The following is a 1,890-nucleotide window of genomic DNA, read 5'->3' as shown; positions in this document are numbered from 1 at the left end:
GGAGTCGATGTTTGTTACTAACCATAAAGCAAAAAGATCAAGCCATTCTTCAAAATCCAAGCACTAGCTTCATGGTGAAGAGCAGCCGCAACAATGGAGGGAAGGGTCCAAACGCGTGCCTCTGTTCTCGGGATGGAAGAGAGGAGAAAGGAGAGGACGGCTGCAGCCTTTTGTGTTGTAGGCTTATCACCGTCGCTTCTTGGCTAGAACCGACAGTGATAGAGCCCTATCACTATCGGCTCTTGGCTTAAACCGGCAGTGATGAGTGCCCGCCAAAACACTGCCGGTTCAAGCAACAAACTGGCAGTGATGTGGTCCTTCACTGCCAGTTTTAGCCCAGCCCCAATCATTTTTTCATTTTCAAGCTCATAACCGGCAGTGAAGGTACATCACTGCCGGTTCTCACAAATCCGACAGTGATGAGGCTAGCAGTGATGTGCAAATCTGGCGTATTGTTTGGACATCAGGTCTTCTTCTTGTTAGGGTCTCCTCCCTTCTTCTGCTGACCTTTGGACTTGTCACCCTGCTTGGCACTTCTCTTATATGCTGTTGACCTCCCCAGCTTTGTTGCAGTTGTAGGTGGCAGTGGTCTTGTGGTTGGCAGGATTGGTCCTTCTTAGCTCTTGAGCATAGTCCCACAGCAGCTTATATTGCTCTGCTTCATCACCCATTACCCTTTTCATTGCTATTCTTCTAGCTCTCGCAAGCTTTGTCCTAGCTGGTGTCAGATTCCACTCTTTTTGCCCTATTCTAGCAAAATTCCCTAGTGTCATCTTCTTATCAGCTCTGAAAGATTCCAAGTACTTATCAGCAAGCCAATTGGATGTGCACCTCTTTAATACCCACTTCTTGTGGCAGTTGTGCTCACCACAAAAAGTCTTTATCATCATTCCATGAGCCCTCCTATCATCTGAAGCATACAAATTCCAAGGACATCCTTTCTCACATATGGCTCGCAGCCTCTTCTTCTCATTCCTTGGCATCTTAATATCCACCCTATGCTTCATACTATATTCTGTAATAGCCTTCCTTAGCAACTCTATAGACTCAAAGATCATTCCTACTTTGAACACTGGATTGTCCAAGTCTTCATGCTTGAATGACTTGAAATTGAATGTGACATTGTTTTCAGCATCAGAGTTTAGAACCATTAACCCTTCATCATTAGTTGAGAAATCCCCATCACCTCTGCCCACCACAACTTAAGCTCTCTTTCCCTTGGGTACCTTCTTTCCCTTGGCAACTCCTTGATCAACCACTTGATCATCAACATTATCCATGAATAGATCATCATCTTCATTAGCCAGATCATAATCACAATGATCAAAGCAGTGAACTTGCCCACCAACATAGGCCCGATTAACTCATGTTCCAGTAAAAAAACCTCCATGATGCATCTCAACTATGAACTCACCACTATCAGCTCCTAAAATTGGAAAGATTGCTAACAAATTAGGGAAGATTCATACAAACCAAGACATCTAACATTATTGGGAGAAATAACAGTTCAATCACAAACCCTAGACGAACCAAAATCATAAAAGATGGTAAACATTTGCCATTCCGATTCTCAACACCATGTAACTACATTCAATGCGAAGACCAAGATTATCACGAAATGAGCTCAAGGAGATTCACTCACCATACACAGGTTGGCCTTGCCCTTTCGGCCGCAACACCGCCACCATCGTGCAGATTCACCACGACCACCGTGGGAATCCGCACACCACCGGGCTTCGGCGTCACTCCTCCGCCGTGTTGACCTCCTAACTTGCCGGCGATTGCCTCCACTAGCGGCCGCCCCACGTGCTCCCTGCGAGTTCGTGTGTTCGTGACGGCGGACTCGAAGAGGTGAAGTACTGGGAAGAGAATATGAAAAGAACTGGGTGG

General features: G+C 45.9%; 1 protein-coding gene across 1 annotated transcript; it reads right to left on the bottom strand.

The window, feature by feature from the left end:
- Positions 1-539: 539 nt before the first annotated feature.
- LOC136454281 (uncharacterized) lies at positions 540-1,151 on the bottom strand. Its single transcript, XM_066454753.1, has one exon. It carries the CDS (start codon positions 1,149-1,151, stop codon positions 540-542), a length of 612 nt encoding a protein of 203 aa, XP_066310850.1.
- Between the last annotated feature and the right edge of the window lie 739 nt (positions 1,152-1,890).

The sequence above is a fragment of the Miscanthus floridulus genome, chromosome 5, assembly GCF_019320115.1.
Source record: "Miscanthus floridulus cultivar M001 chromosome 5, ASM1932011v1, whole genome shotgun sequence".
Lineage (NCBI taxonomy): Eukaryota > Viridiplantae > Streptophyta > Magnoliopsida > Poales > Poaceae > Miscanthus > Miscanthus floridulus.
The sequence above is the reverse complement of the archived record's forward strand: the minus strand, read 5'-3'. Positions and strand labels throughout refer to the sequence as shown.

Coding starts and splice junctions, on each gene's coding strand:
- LOC136454281 (XM_066454753.1), bottom strand. CDS start 1,151: ATGGTTCTAAACTCTGATGCTGAAAACAATGTCACATTCAATTTCAAG.